Source organism: Antennarius striatus, chromosome 2 (assembly GCF_040054535.1).
Source record: "Antennarius striatus isolate MH-2024 chromosome 2, ASM4005453v1, whole genome shotgun sequence".
NCBI lineage: Eukaryota > Metazoa > Chordata > Actinopteri > Lophiiformes > Antennariidae > Antennarius > Antennarius striatus.
The window spans coordinates 27,222,501-27,240,468 of NC_090777.1; the positions used below are offsets into that span (position 1 = coordinate 27,222,501).

At 39.4% G+C, this 17,968-nt stretch overlaps 1 protein-coding gene across 2 annotated transcripts in view; it reads right to left on the minus strand.

The window, feature by feature from the left end:
- LOC137587556 (ERC protein 2-like) overlaps positions 1-17,968 on the minus strand; it is a 149,359-nt gene that overhangs the window by 56,615 nt on the left and 74,776 nt on the right. The window contains exons 14-15 of one of the 2 annotated variants that reach the window (XM_068304062.1): positions 16,286-16,446; positions 15,744-15,773 (exon numbers count right to left, since the gene is read on the minus strand). In XM_068304062.1, the coding sequence (XP_068160163.1) occupies positions 15,744-15,773; positions 16,286-16,446 (191 nt within the window). The remainder of the gene's footprint in view (positions 1-15,743; positions 15,774-16,285; positions 16,447-17,968) is intronic. The other variant, XM_068304054.1, reaches the window with a different exon arrangement.

Here is a 17,968-nt window from a genome sequence, read left to right on the forward strand (position 1 = left end):
CTTTTTGAGCCATGACCACTAATTTACATAGTTCAGAAGCTTCTTATGTTTAGCTTTGGGTGCCCAGGTTAGACACTCTTCTGGTAACAGACAGAGACAATAGAGACTTTCTACTTAGAGCTGTTGATTGTAGCAAATAGCTTGCCATGGCACTTTGGTCCAATCATACTCTAAGTCAGAGTTTTGCTATTTTGGGAAATATCACTCTAAAGATTATTTCTAATACACCGTATGCCAGAAATATTAGTTAATTTGAAAATGATGATAATGAAAAATCCTGAATTTGACGTAACACTACAAATATTCATCCTGCCAAATTCCACTAAGCTCCCGTTTCCGTATTCCCATTCACTAAAATGGGAAACTGTTTCCAAGTGGTACTATAGGTACACATGTTTTCATTTTACAACTTCGCCATGGAATGTCATGGTGTGCATTCACAAACAACTCTCATTTTTGTGCATGGAATGGACGGAACCACACAAGATTGAAAACTCAATCAAAGGGTTCAGACAAGGGTATAAGCATTTTGACATGAAAGTCTTTTGTCTTACACAGACAGCTGTAAAAGGAGGTGGAAAATATTCAAGCAATATGAGTTAGCAAGCAGACAGTAGTGTTTACTGCTCTTTCATCTGCAGTCATGCCATCAGACATACCAAAAAGCTGCTTGGAAGTTTAGCGGAAACAATACCACAAAAAAACAAGAAAAAAGAAAAACACAAACACTGTGACTGACATGTTAAGATGTCTGCAGTCTAGCGTGAGCACATACACTTTTGGGTTTGTCTCCGCTTATATTTTCGTGATTGCATTTAGTTTTAATACATCCTGCATGTTCATAATTTTTTCCAATGTCTCTGTCCATACGTGTGCAAATGTGTTTATCGTTTATCTCCCAAAGTGACATGTTAGGACACTAATGCCCGGAAACCGAGGCGCTCTGTGTCTGACACATATATTATGCCAGGAGGAGGATCTAAACAATGTGCCACAATTGTTTTACTACATTGTGTTTGCATTAAGTGTCCTATTACCAAAGTTTTAAATTCCAGAACAGCCTTCTCTATGGTCCAGCAATGTGTTTTTGTGTGTATTAGCTCTGGCAGAAGCTCCCTATGACTCGCTATTTGGGCATGCTCAAACAAAGCCAAACACACAAGAAGATCCACAAGCAATTAAAGCCTGCCATAGAGCATAACTCCCCCAGAACACCCTTGGTTTCTCCCTTTTCATTTGCCAGTGTCTTCCTCCCCCTTCCCCACATGTAATGGATTGTGCGGCCACATGCCATGCTCACCATGTGCCTCCATCCCGTGTGACGTGTGGCAAAAGAACACTTTTGGCATATTTCATCGGCAGGATTAAACGGTAGCGTTGGTGTGGAGCACATTGACTGGCATAAAAACAGCTACAATGGAGACAACCTAAATTTATAAATTAATATAAAGTGTAGTGCAATATTTGGCCCACCAACAGGAGTTGGGTCAAATACGACAGGCAGTTTCTTTGCCTAGCTCATAGAGTGTCATGTCACAGATGTCTGTTAACTGTCATAAACCCTCAAGGAAGAAGAAGACAGAAAGATAGACCAATCACAGCCCATGCTGTGTGACACCGGTAATCTTACTTGAGCGCCTTGGGGGAAAGTTTTTGATTGAAAAGAGACAATTGACACAAGGACTGTCTAACATCAAATAGATGGCACACTTGACTTTTTTGGTTGACTAAACAAGGGATATGAATTCACTGAATTCGCAGAATTCTGCGGGAGATCATGTTTGGAATTAAGGGTGTGCAGCTGTCATCGCATAGCATCGGACGGAGCTTCAGTGTGGCGCCTGCAACACCTGCAGGTCTCTCTTGTGTGTTTTTATCGCCAGCTGGATAAGGACAAGTTTCCAGAGATGTGAGATGTTAGGTTCATACATATGAGAGAGCAGACTTGTCTGTTATGAACTCGAACAAGAACCCTTTTGGGTCAAGATCAAGTGACTCTCACCTATGTGACATTGTAGACATGTCTACCACTGCTCTCCAACTAGACGTATCATACATACTGAGATACAGAACTCAGTTTTACTCTTAATATTAGTGTCTGGGACTTATCTGTCATTTTGTTATCAGATCAACATGTCAGTAAACACACAGAGTTGTATATCACAGAGTTTCTGTATATTTTTGTTGGAATTTCAGATAACTTGTGTGCTGTGATGTGTTCTTCTGAATGGGTACATTTGGTAAGTTCATTTTTTGTTGAATAAATTAAAATATTAAATATTATTATACCAATAACTTCTCTATTAATCTCTGATTATTTAAAATATTAACATCAGGGACTGTTCACATGATCAAATGTGGTAAAACGTTTGGACACCCCTGCTGTATTGGAACACTTGACAAAGTGTCCACGTGTCTCTGTCATTCTTTCATTCAGATAAATTTGTCTCAATCCATATCAACGACTTCCTTTCCTAACTGTGCTTTTATTTCATACAGCTTAGAATATATGAGTGTGTGTGTGTGTGTGTGTGTGTGTGTGTGTGCGTGTGTGTGTGTGTCTGTGTGTGTGTGCGTGCGTGCGTGTGTGTGTGTGTGCGCGCACGCATAATGTATAGCTTTGTCATCATGGTTAATTCACTTTAGCCTGGTAGATGATTACGGCACTGTCTCATGGCAGAGTAAGGTCAGTCATTGTGAGTGATGGACATTCCGTTTGAATCATATCTTCTGGAACCTGAACAGAGGGTGATATCTCACTGTCTTGTGGCTTGGATTGCAGACATGGTGAAGATCTGTTTCAAATCAATGTAAGAAAAATGGGTAAACCCAATCTGGGTCAACTTCTTTTTCCCTCTGCCCCCCAAACCCCTCTCCTTTTCCCTTCTTGTCTTTCTGTCTCTCTCTTGCTGTATTTAAGTGTCTCTTTGGCCTTTTGTCACTCAACACCTCATAACACAGACATTTCTTTCTGGAAAAAAAGCACAGGAGGAATGGAGAGATGGAGCAGTGTTGCACTTGTAGATATGCTGTATGTGTGCTGGGTGTATGTCTGGACCAGTTGTGTACTAATAAGGCTAATAATTACCATCTGACCAGGAAACTGGTTTCTGTATTCCTGTTTTTTTCTTCTTCTTCAATTCACCGAGCCATTACTACAGTTGAACCCATGAGAAACTTTTCAAAAAGCAGATTAATTTAGAGAGTTATGATAAAGAATAAAATTCAGAATATGTTAAAATTGGCATGATTAAACCAGACACACAGTATGAGCATTTGATGTAAATGTGTGGATATGCACTTACTCGTAACGCATGTGGATTTCTGAATGATGCAAGAACTATGACAATGGCACAGTCCTTGTCATCTAGTAAGACTTTACACACATGAAGCAATGTTTATGTGTGCAAGAAAAAATGTGTGTCCCACAAAAATGCACATCAAACTATTAGAATGAGGACAAACTGCATACCTTTGCATGTTTGTCCTATATGTGTAAACCTTTTGTAGTGGCTAGGGTAGCTCTCTTGTTACATATACACATGTTCTTTATGGGCTGGCTAATGGAGCTGGGGTCTTCCTGCCTGTGTGATGTGGTTTACTGTTGTTTGATGTGCTCAGGAATCCTGCATATGAGAGCACCCAAGCCGATCTTATCACATAAAAGCCCTCGCAATGGAAGAGGACACTCAACTCTCCTTTTTTTTTAACTTAATAGAGATCAGTGTTCTTGTGCGCGTGTGCGTGCGTGTGTGTGTGTGTGCATGTGTGTGTGTGTGTTTCTGTGTGTAAGTCTGTGTACAAGTGAGCTTGTGTGCAAGTGTGCACCATTCCTCTAATTCAATCGAGTGTGTAACCCAAGGCCAAACACACACATTTGATTTTAGTAAATGCTGCACCCAGAGACCTGTGGCTTGAATGGACCAACGGTATGTCATCGGTACATGGTATGTACATCTATACATGTTGCTGTGAGTGTATATACATTATATTGTTAATGTGTGCGAGTGTGCGTGTGTGTGTATGTGTGTGTGTGTGTGTGTGTGTGTCTGAGAGAGAGAGGGAAAGACCAAAGAAAGGTAAAAAACAAAGAAAAATTAATAAGTAATAGTTAAATATAAAAATTATGTGAATCTTAACACATTAATGGTTTAATAAGAGCTACTATTTTTGGAATTTGTCACTTTTCATCATTTTATTTGAATATCTGGTAAAAGAGACAAAATAAAATACTGTAATCAGGTGAAACTCCCCGTTTTCGCCTCATAAAAGTATGATTTAGAATATTAGTGGCAGATTAACAGATTTGTAGACATTTAATTCCAAGGATATCAGTTATCAGAAAGGATATGGCTGCAAAGTTTAATTCTTTTCTTGTAGGTACAGCATGCAATTTGTGCATTTCAGTTGGACATCTGGAATTAGAAGTCTATACCATGATGTTGTAGCCTAAGTAGATGCATTTTAAAAGGGACAGTTTATCTCTGTCAAGGCCACATAACAAAACACGTGATATAGATAGTCTCTTGCAATGTCACATGAAGTTATAGGAAAAGCATAGACCATTTAACTCAATCCACTTTATGGATTTTTTATTTCCATATGGCAAGGTCTCCCACCCAGTTTCTTAAAAATCTGAGGTAGTTTTCTGTATTCCTGCTAAAAGACAGACAAAGGAACAAACCAACAAACAGATGCTGAAGAAAACCTTTGGTGGAGGTAAAAATTCAGGTTTTGGTTAAAGTAATGTTTGAGTAAACACATGCCATCTTATTTATGTTTAGAATATTTTAGTTAAAATTACACATTAAATTGACACAACATGTTCCTCAGTTCTCTGATCTTGACTTACTCTAAATTACACCAGCCGTACACACACACGCTCATATCAATACATTCATGAATGGCCACATTTTCAATCATGCATACACACACTGTGTCTGTGTTTCATCTCCAAACTGAAAGTCATGTCATTGTCTTTGCTCACGTACCCTCTAGCCCTTCTAGTCTCTGCAGGATTCCTGTGTTGTTTATTTAGTGGTGACCAGTACTGCTTCTACGCAGCCAGCACGCCCACATGAAGGCCTTTTCAGTCTTATTGATGCTGGCTTTGAAGATGAAGGAATACACAGATTAAACTGCGGTTGCCATCTTGAATACATGTGACTCTTGCTCCAAATAAACTTTTGGGTTCAAGATTGTATGATCCCCCCCCCCCCGCCACTCTCTCTCTATCCTTTTCTTCTTCGCATCAAATCTGATATAAAAAACGAGACTGAACTTTTAATTCAGAATTGTTAAAGTCATCCTCGGTGATTGTGTATTATAATTCTTATATGTCTCCACCAACAAGTAAAACAAATTTTTCAGATATTTCAAATTCTGGTTATAATTTTAACTTTCCTGATGCTTATTTATCCAAATTTAATTTTTCTTTTCAATTTCAAACTTCTACTTTTAAATTATTCAATCCTTCTCTCCTTTCAATTGTTATCCTGACTTCTCACGTCCAGTCCTCAACTGTGGATACCCTTGGCCCTGTGATGACAGTCATATTTCCAAAATGTCTCCATTTAACACAGATGGAGTGCTGTCCACATCATATAAGGGGTATTTGACCTCAACATGTATGATTGCGTGCACGCATGTACACACTAACACAAACATGCACAAAGACAAGGCCATGTATGCACATGTTTTCATTTGCACACAAACACATTCAATGTGAATCAATGAGGATAGACACTCATCAAAACTTGCTTGGGCTGTTTCCTGTCATTGCCGAGAAGTACATAATGATAATTACAGTTTGGGTCTTCATCCCTGAATTAACCAGATCAGACACACGAACACACAATCTAGAAGTGCCAGGGGCTGCTGTGGTGTACGCTGATGAGTGTGCAGTATTATAAAGGAGTCCATTGCTGGGAAGTGGTCCATTCTGTTATTGTTCTCGATTAAAACCTCCTGGGTACCATCAGCAAGACTGAGAGATAAGCTCGGTAAAACCCTGGTCAATCAACAAACAGTCAGTAAGACGAAAACTTTACTGAGGATTTCATGTAAAGATGTGTTTTACTTTAGAAGGAAGGTGACAATGACTGAATCAAAATAACAGGAACACAGAGAGATAGCTGTGTTCTGCCTTTCATTAAAAACTGACCCATAAAATGTGACAAACAAATATGTAGGCAGATGAAGATGATACATGGTTTACCAGATAAAGATACAGCCAGAAACTCTATACCGGAAAAATAGGAACCGCAAACCAGGTGTGTGCCAAACATAGTGGCTTAGAAGTGTTCACAATGTGTGAATATAGACCAGTAATCTTCATTGACTCACTTGTGTGGGTATGCCTGTGCCCATAATGGTAAACCATAAGGGCATTGCACTAATCCAGTGATTTAATGGATTTTTTTTACAACACAGTACTCCAAAAAAACATATTGCATACAGCCACATATAAAGTAATTCCTTTCCTTTTTAAAATATCTCACCATGGCACAAAGTTTGTGTTTCCACTAGGATTTTTTTCCAGCAGCAAGCCTGAAGTGTGTGAAATTTTATTGTGTGCTGCCAGAGGATATTTAGTATGTCTGCATGGCATAAGTTGGGCTTTGGACATATTTGGTATCTGACAGGTCTATCTAGACTGTTACGTGCTGTGGCCTTTCTAACCCCCTTCTTCTCTCCTGTCCTTATCTCACCTACTCTTCTCAGTCTCATTTGTCATACCTGATGCCTTTATGTTTAAGGAACGTGTGTTGAGTCTTTTGAAATTATTTAGAATTATTTGAACTATCACCTGCAAGGCATGAGAAAAGCTGAGGTGAATTTAATATTTCTTGAATAACCTCAATGTCATGAGCCAATAACCACATAATATTACTGCAAGCAAAAGCCTGCTTCAGATTTAGATAATTAAAAACACAGGAATTCACTATGGTAGTATCAGGTTTCTTTAACCATATGATCTGTTTCATCTTATACAATAGTAATGATGACAGTCATGCTTGAATACAATTGGACATAATTATTGAAATGCCTGATGGCAAATTTAACCAACAAATTAACAATAAGCTTTGGCAAATGCATCACTTTTGGTGTGTTTTTAATCGTAGTTCAGTTAACCTGAATTATCCTTAAGACATGTAATCCTTTTTATATATTATATGTCTGACTACGCAGATAGATAGATAGATAGATAGATAGATAGATAGATAGATAGATAGATAGACAGACAGACAGACAGACAGACAGACAGACAGACAGACAGACAGACAGACAGACAGACTGACTTTATTTATTTATTTATTTATTTATTTATTTATTTATTTATCTATCTATCTATCTATCTATCTATCTATCTATCTATCTATCCATCCCAAAGTGGGAAATTTAGGAACCAGCTAAATAACAGACTTTCCATAAAATACTTAAAAGTACCTCTTTGGAGTGGCCAGCTTTTGATGTGTTCTACATCATCCTTACATTTTATCTGTGATTGGTTGTAATTGGTAGGCAATGGAGTTGAACAGCAATGTCTGTGGGTGTATTGCATTCAGGGGGCACTGGGCCTTCAGGCTTTGTGTGCGGTCATTGCTGATATCAGTGTATCCAGGTATAATTGTAACCTTGGTTTCTGAGTAAAGAGACTTTCTCAACCTTGTTATATATTCCATATGTACAGGGAATCACCCTGTGGGACAGGTCCAGGTCCAGGCCCAGGTCTGCTTGATTTCACTGAGTAAACATTGATTGGAACTGGTCCTGAAGGGGCCTTGCACTAGAGGGCTAGTCTCTTTGCTCAGAGAAACAAGGTTACAATGCATTCAAACATTCTCTATTGTACTGGGATCCCCTCTTCATGTAGCTACTTCTTCCAAGTGGGACAAAAAAAAAACCACGTTAAGTAGACGAGGGATACAAAAGATTACTCATTTTTCAAAATACCTCAAGACACCAAGAAACCTGATACTTTAATGAAATTTTACATGCCACCACTGTTTGCTTAGCAACAAGCTAAATAAATAGCAACAGTGACACTGCCTCTTACTGTGCAACTCCAAATGTAGCCTAAGCCGCTAACATTTAGCTAACCAGGACGAGAAAACAATAAAAACAATAAGCAACAATATCAAATTAGAAGCTGCCAAAAATACTTCCCGTTCAGTTTTTAAATTAATTCAAATTGAAAAGGAACACTTACTTTAAATAAAAAATATGAATGTCCCCTTGGAGATCAACTAAGAAAATGGCAAACTTCCTCTTGAAGCTCTGTAGAGTTGTGACCAAAGCACACACAGAATAGTCTTTAGTCTTTTAATTTTGAATTGTGGCCTTTTAGTGGTAATGTATTGATTAGTGTTTTCTATACCGTTGCATATCAAAGTGTTTCGGTCATAGCATTTACACATTCCATTATTATTTCCTCTTTTGAAAAGTGCTTATTATGTTTCCCTAAATTTATGGTATTCTCAGCCAAGATTTTCATGCTTTCTGTTTTGCTGTAAGGGAATGAAAGAGGATGTAGATGTAGATCAGTTAATACTGGGCTTTGAGCTCATTTATTTTTCCACCTCCTTACCTTGGACTTTAATGGGCAAGTTTCTTCCAAGTATATTAATATTTCCACTTTTGACAACCACAACAGAGTCCAGAGTCCCTGCAAGTTAGGCACATTGGTCTCATAGAGATTGTCACAGAATAAATGATTACTTTCCCAACCAGTCATCTTGGAAGGCTTAGATTTCCCGTCAACCTTTCTCTTTTTTGATAATGCCAATTTTCATGCATATTGTGTGTCTTTGTAAAACCCAGGTAGCACTACTAATCTGACCTTATTGTGTCTTTTAAAAATCAATTTAATGGCAATACACTTTTTTTCCATTATGTCATAAAAAATTTGTGGTCTTCATAGAAACCACTTGTGGTCCAGATTTAGCCCATGATTTGCCATTTGGTGACAAGCTGGCCAACTGTAGCCAGGGCACAGTCAGTGTTCCAGCTATTTACCACTCTCACTTTTCCGTCCATCCTCATCAAGCCTGTGACAGCCTTATAAAATCAGTAAAAATACTGAAAGATCATGTAGTTGCCTTTGATCATCACTGAAATGACTCAGGGGTTTTCCAACAGGGGTGAAATTGGTGTACAATGCTCCCAACGGCTGGGGCAGGCTTAATATCATGTCATCCCAGGATAAAGCATGGAAAACAGTCCTTGGGTGTTGCCATGTCTAACTCATAAACTTGAACATTTGTATGTTTTGGTTGTGTAGGTTGTTGTGACTGATGCAGGTGCCATTCATAGCGCTGCCTTAGGCCCGAAAGTGTGTACATCACCCTGCACTAATGAGCTCCTTTTCCACCACAGGAACTTTAATATATACCCAGGATTTTGAAAAACCTTGGCATATTTCCACCAAACTTACCTGGGGAAAAAACTTTCCCTCAACCCCAAACTTTCCCTGAAAGAAATACCCAGTGAGGGAATAGGTCTTTTCAAATTACCCTTAATTCTTGAGAAGTGGGATTGTGTTCAGAAAAACAATGATTGGTGAAACATTTTTTCAGCGCTCTGTACTTCGAGGGTGTGGAACTATGGCTTCACACCAGTCCGTTCCTCTACCGTGTTTCCAGATTGAGGGGGACACATAAGGCGACTGGTCGTACTCCTACATCTAAAACACACAAAGGTGCCAAAATACATTTAGCAAGTCCATAGTTAATATCTACAATGATTTTTGTTAGGATTATCTTAAGTTTAATTGTAGTCTTCTTCTTTGTGGCTAATGGGGCAAACAGATCTAATCCATCTCACGGTCCATCTCCTCAGCAGCTTGTAAAATCTGCCTCTCCAGATGTTAGCAATGGTCTTTGCTAAGGACACCTGTTCTTTTCAGTGCAAATAGCATGATTTTATTTAAATGTAGTAAAACAAAAGGCACACCACACGTCATCAGCCTGGTTTAAATAGATTTTCCAGAACATTGTGGTGTGGTCAAAATACAAACCATACAGATTACCAGGACGTCTTTTATCCAGGTAAACAAATTCCTGGCAATATAATTTCATGGAAATGTTGGTGGAAATGGGGCTATTGAGTTACAGACTATGGGAACTACAGTTCCTCTGGAAACAGACCAGTGACACAACAGTGTATTTATATTTGTCCAGCTTACATAAAACAATTCAAACATGAATATGCCTTATCTCAGTAAAGTATGATGCTACTACAAAGAACAATAATTACGACAGAGGTCCCTCCTGGTTTCCCCCACTTGTGTCTTTAGGTTGTGACTTAAAATTGAGGCATTCACAGCTACTTCTTGCTACAGAGCACTTCTAATCTTTCTGTTGGAAATAGTGCTGACAAAATGCCACTGTCCTATCTAGGACAAACTTTAAAAGGGACAATGTGCACTCTATGATTATTACTACATAAAGGGAAATGTGCAGGGAGAGCAATGTACAGGACATTGTGATGAGCCAACAACGACTGGAGAGATACCAGACCACATTCACAAACAAGGTCGACTTTTGTCGAGAAGCTATACATAACCCTGCTTTCACTACAAATAGAAAAATATACAGTAGCTAACAGGAAGGATGCCAAGAGATTAATTCTCTGCAAAAAACAATTTATTACTGGATTTTTCTCTAGTATTCATGCCTTAAATCTGTTCATGGGCTGGGCAGTAGAGTGTCATACAAATAAACTACCTCAGTGAGTGTTCTTCCATTTCATGCAAACAGACTTTCAACATAATAAAAAACAGTCTACGTATTTGAATATCAAAATCTATCTGTGTGTGTATCCAAATCCCAATTTGCCAGAATACATATTCATACTATTTACCGTATATTGAAAACACCTTCTTTCTGGACCTCCCATTCCTTCTCCTCATTCCTTTGGTGACCCTGAGGGCATGACTGTTGTTCAGGAGGCCATCACTGGTCACCTCTTTACGGCTCCAGGGTCCACCCAATCAATTGTCCACTCGTACACACACACACACAAACGTGCACACGCACGCACACACATACATACACACACAATCCCAATCAATTAGTCCTGAGATTTATAGAACCACGTAAACCTGGGGGTGTTATTCTCCCTAAGGCCAATCAGACCGGGCTTTCCTGTGACTAGCACCAGCCAAATGACACTAATTAGTTGTGTCTGTTTATGTGTAGGTTTGTGCATGTGTGTGTTTGAGACTGACACTAATTAGCAGTGCTAGTGCGCCTACTTCCTCAAGACCATTTCCTGTGATAGTAATTATTAGGTATGTGTGATAAATTCCAGGCCTACTTCCAGCCGTCCCGAGATAGAAGAGAGAAACAGTGAAGACGGTGAGGAACAACATTTAATACTCAGGGGACTCCAAGGAGGACAGGGTAAAAAGAGTTATGAAAAAAGCAAACATCCAAGAAAGATTTTACCCTGGTATGACAAACACTAGTGAAAGGCCGAATTGGTGCTATGTTCAATTTGAGGCAAGACTTTTTGATTTTGATTTCCTTCTCTTCTAAACAAGGTTCTCCTTCCAATTCCCCAAATGTTCCCCACCTGTCAATGTGTGTCACAGTTCAATATCGCCTTTATTCCTCCATTCTAGCCTTCAGTGCATGTGTTTATACATTTGCCCTATGATTCATGCAGTTACCACACCATAAACCATTACATTGAGTCCCACATGTGTATTGGTTCAACTAATATTTTTGTGATAGGTCCATCTATTGGTCAGAAACACCATGTGTGTAGAAACACCAAAAAATTTTGAAAAAGTTCTGATTAAAAAAAGCGACCATTCTTTAACAGCAAAACATAGAGAGATGTCAGCTCAAGACCTGATAAGTTCACAAGTTCAGACCAAGACACCAAGAAAACAAGACTTTTATAAAAGAATGAGTAAGAAAATTATATTTATTTAAATAACTTAATTAAAGATTAACATTAAAGATTAAATTAATCTTAATTTAATGAACTTAACAGATCTTAATCAGTTTGAGTCTTATTTAGTTGCATTATCTGAATAAATATTCAATTCATAACCTTAAAAAGCTCAGTAAGTTTCAACTGGAGCGTACTGTATGGGAGCCAGGTAGGTCCTTTCGATTACGGCACCGATACAGACTTAGAACAGTTGTTCTGGTCCAAATAAAACAACAAAATCAGGACTCATGAATAAGATTAAGTCCACATTTGAGAAAGTGCATGAAACCCATGTCCAGAGTGGTCATGTATTCAATGATTTTGTTACTTATTATTGCAATTTAAGTAACACAATTTATACTCCTTTTTGATGGGGACCCCTCTGTAAAACTTACGTGCCTCTAGGGGCACCTGAATCCCAGTTTGAAAACATTTCCATGTGATGAAACCCTCCATTGACAAAAACCTCAAAGGAAGAGGAGGAGGTCTAGGGCGGAACGAAACTTAACACATAACTCATAATAACACACCTACAGGTCCGAAGGCTGACACACATGTCGTAGGTAAACAAGAGTGTCAAAGGGCACGGAAGCACAGACAGACATGATGAATGGCCCAAAGTTCCCACGAGGTGACACACAAATTGGCTCACAGAGAGTGGATGGTGAAGTGTGGTTACTTCCCTCCTCATCACTGCAACACAGAGAATCCTATTCACACGCCACCCCACCTTCCATGTCTCATCATTACTTATCACAACAATGGTGTAACACTATGCGTGTCTCCTTGTGGCTGAGTGAATGTGCATACTGTACACGTGTGCATCTGCTAATTTTATATTTCCTTATAGAATATTTGGCTTTTTTTCTCTAGTATGTCAATTTTATTTCAAAATGTAAGAATAAAGTACAGCTCACTTGGTTAAAAACATGAGTTTCTAAGTATCAGTCAGTTTGTGTACATGTGTGAGTATCAGTTTCTAATTTTGTGAAGGTGTGTATGTGTCCAGACCCCTTGGAGAGATCAGTTAGAAGGGACATGACCTTAAAGTACAGCTGGTCTCTCAGCGTGTTTAGTCAGAGTAACCATGGCAATGGCACTGTGCAGACAGGATGTCTACATTGGGGATTTGAAAGTCATAATGTCGCTACTACTCTAAGCTTCATTATGCCATGTATTATTGTAACTAGCCCACAAATGGACAAAGAAACACATCAGAGACAGAACCGAATTTGGGGTTAGGAGTTATTGCATTTCCACATGAAGGATAGTACAGTATTTAAGAATTAATTTGCAGATAAGGCAAAATACACACTTCTATCCAGGAAGTCTACAAATTTTAAGCACAGGCCCATAATTCAGCAACAAGCGCTGTTGTCAAATATATTCGGAATGGGCGAACAAAACCTGTCTCTTGTTTGTAAAAAATGTTGTCTTGTACATTTCAAAAGTAGAAAAATCTAAGAAGATGAAGTAAAAATTAGCTTTTGATTAAATTGTAGTGAAGTCAGCTGGATGGTTTGTATTGCCTGATGTAGTCCTGGTGTTTGCTGACAGATTGAATGTTATGTTCAGTCACTCTATTTTCATAATTCTCCTCCCTCTCTTCACTTCTCCTGTGCTAACCAGACTACGAACCCACCCATCCCTCACGGCGCTACTAAATCTTTTCCCCGTTTTTCCATCACTTTTCTCCTCCCGTCCATCCATCTGATTCTCCGTCAATGACTCCCTTCATTTGCCATAACTTAAAATCTTGAAAACTCTACAGCTTTCTGCTATGACTTCTTTCTTACATTTGCAGAATTTTCTGGTCAACTCGCCCTTCCTCTACTGATAAAAATATCCACTTTGTCCACTCTTCATCAGTTTATGTGCTACAAAGTTTCCCTCGCATCATTCTCATTTAAAATGAAAACAAAGATAATATCAGCTACTTTCCTAACATCTCCATCAGGGCCAGATTAAGACATACCCTGCAGTTGTATTTGAATCGATGTATGGAAGCATTTCAGTGATCAACAATTCAAACTGTGCAAACACATAATTTCTCTGATCTGTACCTCCACCCTATGACCCTAGTCCCTAGTTTCATGACTAGCTCCTCTGGAGGCCAGCTGTGTGTGTGTCAGTGTGTGTGTGTGTGTGTGTGTGTGTGTGTGTGTGTATGTGTGCTTATGTGCGTGTGTGTAAGTATGTGTGCGTACAGTATAGTATGGTGGAAACTCTATCTGGTGTGGGGTGATAGAGCAGACCTGCATTGCTCCTTATACTCTCTTTCTCTCTCTCTCTGTCTCTGTGTCACTGTCACTCACCCACATGCACAACGTAAGCGAGGAAACCCAGTGTCCATTGAGAGGATATTGAAAATGATTTTTTCCCCTTCTGTCTATTTCATTAATAGTGTTGAAAAGCAAACACACACACACACACACACACACACACACACACACACACACACACACACACACACACACACACACACACACGCACGCAACTCCCCAGTTAACTATCAACATGACTCACATGGTTTGCTTCAGTTGGTCTTCTTGACAAATGCCATTTTACAGCACAGAAACTTGGCGAGCAATCAAACTTCTCTCATGATCTTAAGATTTGCAATACTTCGGTTTGCTTGGCCCCTTCATTTCATCTTCCCCTCCCCTTCATTCTCTCTTTCCGTCGTGCTTTCACTCATAGCTCTCCCTTTCTCGTTACCTTTCTTTCTGTCGTTTATCTATCCTGTTTAGTATTGCCAGTGATAACTTAGACCAGAGCTGTGCTGTGGGAATACGGCCCCTTTTACGGCACAAAGCCAAAGCCTGTGTAAGTATGTGCGTGTCTGCAGACATGAGTGATTATATGTGTGTGACTTGTACGTGCGTGTCTTTGTGGCTTGTTCAGGTGTAAGTCAGTCTCACAAAGCTTCGCCCATTGCAATTCAACAGTCCTTTAATCCTCATCTTCAGTGGCCCAGAACTCCTGGGTCTGACCTCTTCATACACAAAGACACAGAGGATCTGATGCACAAGAGACCACACACACACACATTTTATTCGCTCTTACTAGTGTATACTTGTAATCAGTCTATTTCTAAAAATCCAAAGGCAAAGAATCCTACCTACTTTGTTGCTCTTCCAACAACCACACCCACATTCTACTTTTTGGGCATTATTCTAATGGTAATACAATAGTGGGTTAAGACATGTGCCAGCGCAGTACAAAAAGTATCATTCCCATGACAGGTCCATGAGCATTTTCCTGATTTCAAGTACACACCTGGAAGCATGGATTGTGTCTGTATCATATGCAACACATTTCCTCTGATAAACATCCCTAATAATGTTTGGATGGTGAAAATTAGAACTGACAAGAAGATGGTTTGTATCGCTTGTGTGTGTGTGTGTGTGTGTGTGTGTGTGTGTGTGTGTGTGTGTGTGTGTGTGTGTGTGTGTGTGTGTGTGTGTGTTTCTGTGTATGTGTGCATATGTATGTGATCCATGGGGAAGGGTGCTTTTTGTCTCTGGTATCCAGCACACACTGCACATACACACATATTCATGTAGGGTGATCAGTTTATTGAGAGACGTAATGGGTTTTAAAAGTTGTGTTTTCAATAGATACATAGCAGCTTTTCTTTTTTGTACTGCACTGAGTGGCTGACATTAAAGGCATTTCTCTGTAGCACATGACAAACAGATATGAGGTTCCATGCTCCTTCAATCAGGGTCCTCAAAGCAAACACATATGTAGCCGCTCCACTGACAGGTCATTGAACTCACTCACACATTCATACATACCCACTGATTTGCACTCCTCCTTGTCTAACTCTGTCACACACAGACATAGAAATAAAAATTAAAAAAACAACAACAAAAAAACACATTTTCCTAACCTGCAGTCTAAAGCTGCACCACCTGCACTCAATAAATTTAACATTTCGCAAGGCAGTCATAGACAATGGCTGATCCTGGTTCAAAACACACCTCAGGATTGATGTCTATATAACACTCAGGAAAAGATGCACATGTGAGAAGCAAAATACATAAACCTGCTTAATGTACTATAATAACGCAGGTTTCTGCTGCAGCAGTGAAGCTGCCGTGCAAGGCAGTGAAAATATGGATGGAGTCCTGCACGACTCACACCACTGTAAATAGGACATCATTGGTCTTATATATTATCATGCATCCATTATGAACTGCATTATGCAGTCATAACCACCAAATACACTTTCACTCTATGCTCTTAATTAACTAAATCAATGCATAGACTTGAAATTTGTAAATGGAAAACATGTTTTGAGTTGATTAACCTAGAATGGCTATTTAGCGGGACTAACTTCATTTCCAGAATCTCCTCCAGCTGTTTGCGCCTCTCCTGGCGAAGACTGTTGAGATGCCGGTCTCTCTCGTGCAGGGACTGCTGAGTCGAGGACAGATGCACCTTGGTGTCATCCAGCTCCTGTCGCGTTTTCTCCAAAGCTCCCATCAGCTCCTCTATCTGTTCAAGGGGAGAGACACACAGGTTTGAACCTACATCACTCTGTTTTTACATATCAAGAGTAAATCATGTAACCTAAAACGATTTTAGATTCATCTACACACGGTTGCATATGCAATAATATGGAAGCATTTATGAAGGTTATGTATGTTGGAATTCTAGAATGAGTTGAAGTGATGGCAACAATGAAAGCTAAGGGTAGGTAATCACAAGAATGTGAAATTACTATAGTTTAAAGGTTAGATGTATTGTGTATCTACTGATCCTTGAAACAATCTCACGCCTTGCTCCACTTAACTTTTTCTAAATCTCAAATGTGGCTCTATTTCAGAGCAGGAGAGAGGAATGCTCAGCCTCTCAAGTACATCTCCTCCTCCTGCACACACATGGCCTCCAATCTTGCAGGACTGCATGTCCAACTGGTTTGAGATGTCTGAGATACAGGATGTGACCTCAGGGAGTCATTATCCTAAGACGGGAACAGCCTAATTGTCTAACAACAAGTACTTTACAATAGGATGTATTACTATGTCGCCTTGTTGAGATAATATAAATTGAAGACCACTGAAATATATATGCAGCAACTCAATTCTGATTATCTGCAGATTTGTACAACCTGATAAATTTTAAAGTGTTGTATTTCAAGTTTAAAAAAAAGAAAGAATGAAAATAAAGGAGAAGTAAAAAAAAAAAAAGTTACAAGGGAAAGCACTCCATGGGGTTGAACATGAAAAAAGGAATGGGCCTCTTTTATGAAGGGGCCAAATCGTTCACACATTTTCAGGACACTCTCCATCTCTGTCGGCTTTCTAGGTGTGTTTCACAGATGTCAGATAATGTGCTTACTGGATGTTCATGAATATCACATATGGGAGTGAGAGAAAACAAGGGTGAAAGCAAAAAGAGTGGGCAGAAATTTAAAATGATGGGAAAGTGACAACGTTCAAGCCGAACATCTTGGATATGTAACAAAGCATTGTTTAAAATAAAATATTAGATTCCTGCCAACCACAACTGACCTCAGTAGTCACCAGCAGTTAATACACCCAATATCAACAAGACATCCAACTGCTAAAAAATCACACAACGCTGAAAGTTTGATTTCATTCAGGCTTAAAAGAGTCTAAAGCCAGTTTTTTCATCTTGACAGCCACACATACAAAACTCCATTTACACCAACCACATGTCCATCAACCCTCATGTACTGACTGCCTACCACCTAAGCCCCCCATTTAGTCCACCACCCAGGGTAGCCCTCGCTTCACAATCACATCATTAATAAGGAATACAATGCATTTTATCAAAATTAGAGACCTAATCAGCTTAGTGGTGATCTTGTGCGTGCTAATTTAGCTCAACTTCAAGGCAAAGCCTCCCAGCAAGGCTAAGGCTCACTAAGACTGGCCCAAAGCCCCTTTAGCTGCTAAGCTGATTGGGGGCTCAGAGCTAAGGGCCAAATCCCTCTTGTCCATTTGCATCGGCATTGCTGGTTCAAAGGCCTAGTTCAAACGGCAAAGGGGTG